At 39.2% G+C, this 2,069-nt stretch overlaps 1 protein-coding gene across 1 annotated transcript in view; it reads right to left on the reverse strand.

Moving 5' to 3' along the window:
• Window positions 1–70: 70 nt before the first annotated feature.
• The window catches only part of LOC118478212 (guanylate cyclase 2D-like), a 78,426-nt gene continuing 76,427 nt past the window's right edge, over window positions 71–2,069 (reverse strand). The window contains exon 5 of the mRNA XM_035971353.1: window positions 71–248. Coding sequence (XP_035827246.1) covers window positions 108–248 — 141 coding nt within the window. The 3' untranslated portion in view covers window positions 71–107. The remainder of the gene's footprint in view (window positions 249–2,069) is intronic.

Here is a 2,069-nt window from a genome sequence, read left to right on the forward strand (position 1 = left end):
CGCGCCCCCTCTCTCTCTCTTTCTCTCTCTTTCTCTCTCTCTCTCTCTCTCTCTCTCTCTCTCTCTCTCTCTCTCTCTCTCTCTCTCTCTCTCTTGCAAATTTGGACTTAAAACAGTAGAACAGCGTGCCAATGAAAAGTACCGTGGCTGATCTTGGTCTTCTCCCGCAAGATGTCTGTGATCCCCGGCCACTCTTCCTCGTTGATGTCCCATTGAAAGGCCTTGAAGCTCCCCGAGTTGAACTCATGCTGAAACACGAACAAGATATAAGCATCCATCTTTTTTTCTGGAGTTTTTTTCTATAGGGAACTGAAACTATAAGACAGAATAAGGAAAAAAGGACCCCTCCACCAATATTTTTTTTCTCATCAACCACCAGAAGTGGACTTTTCTGAGTTTCGAACATCTGGCGTGCACAAAATGCGACTTATCACGAGTGGGAATAAAGGAAGTAATGGTTATCCAACTCTCTAAATTCCACGTGACATTGATCTACAGCTTAATTATCGGAGATACGGCACATCGTCATCATCATCATCATCATCATCATCAACACACACACACACACACACACACACACACACACACACACACATACAAACATGCACACACACGCAGTATGCTTGCACTCACAAACAGGCTCACAGTCACATGCATAATATAAATAAAAAGTAAACAATAATAATATTAAACTAGATACAAACTCAGCATTCTGATTGTAACGCAATGGTACTCTGATGCATGCTCTACGGTCATACAATTATTTATAACAAGATGATTAAGACGGAAGAAGTTTGGTGGCTGATAGTAAGAATCCCCTTCTGTATCTTTCTTTTGTTACAGATTAGAAGCCTCGGTCTTCTGCTTGTGTTTTATTTGAGGGAAAAGGGGATGTTTATTGTATAGATCATTTGGAAGGCTGACTGTTTTCACATTGCTTGCCTGGGCCAATCCTGGACAGAGTAGGATACAAAATCCCAGTCGGTTTGGGCCAAATGTAATGTTGAACTTTGTTTATGATAAGCTTATTATGCCTAAAATATATTCAAGTCTCCAGTTATTAGTTGTACAACAACGATGAAGATGATGATGATGATGATGATGATGATGATGATGATGATGATGATGATGATGATGATGATGATGATGATGATGATGATGTAGACAAAAAGCTGATATCTGTGCTTCCTGTGTTACTAGTCATTACCAGACATTACCTCGTAGTGCATGCAGCTGTCGTTAGCCGCTAGAGCCGCCAAGGTAGAGTTCATCTCTATATCGTCTACAAACTGGAAAAAGTCAGAGCTCTCTGGAGTCACGTCCATTGTTATGTCCAGTAAACCTATTTGTTGTACAAAAGTAAGTTAAAATGTAGTGATTTGAATGCTTGTACGCAATGACAATCTAAAGGGATCTTTCTCTCTGTACTTCTTCCCCCCTGTCTCTCTATCTCTTTCTCTGTCTATCTTTTTCTTTCTCTATCTCGTTATTTCTCCTTCTCTCTCTCTCCTCTCTCTTTCTCTCAATCTAGTAGTGTGTAAATATTCAAATAATTCCCACTAACATTGTGTTTGATTGGAAAGGTACAGCTCTGTTTCCATTTATTGTCTCGAGCAAATATAATTCAGGATTTGAACCTCTCGTTCCATCTACACAATAGTATATTATACTTCGTATATAGATCTAGTACATTTTATAGGTTAGATAGCAAACGTACACAGAGCAAATACATTATGTTTTTCTTTTTATAATAATTTTATCCTAGAGGACCACCTGTCTAAAATGATCACTTATCTCAATGAAAATGGTGTATTGTCTAAGACTGATTCGACTTCATGTATGTTTTCATAAACACTCTCCTTGAGAAATACAGAATGGGGAAAGGTAATGCGTGATAGAGATAGCGGTAGAAATATTGTACCGGCGGTGGTAGACTATAGACAACAAACGACATGAATCTCATTCTCTAATATACTTACCTCGAGATAAAGACACATTCCCACTCTCAGAGAGAGAGAGAGAGAGAGAGAGAGAGAGAGAGAGAGAGAGAGAGAGAGAGAGAGAGAGAG

Source organism: Aplysia californica, unplaced genomic scaffold (genome assembly GCF_000002075.1).
Source record: "Aplysia californica isolate F4 #8 unplaced genomic scaffold, AplCal3.0 scaffold00422, whole genome shotgun sequence".
Classification (NCBI taxonomy): domain Eukaryota; kingdom Metazoa; phylum Mollusca; class Gastropoda; order Aplysiida; family Aplysiidae; genus Aplysia; species Aplysia californica.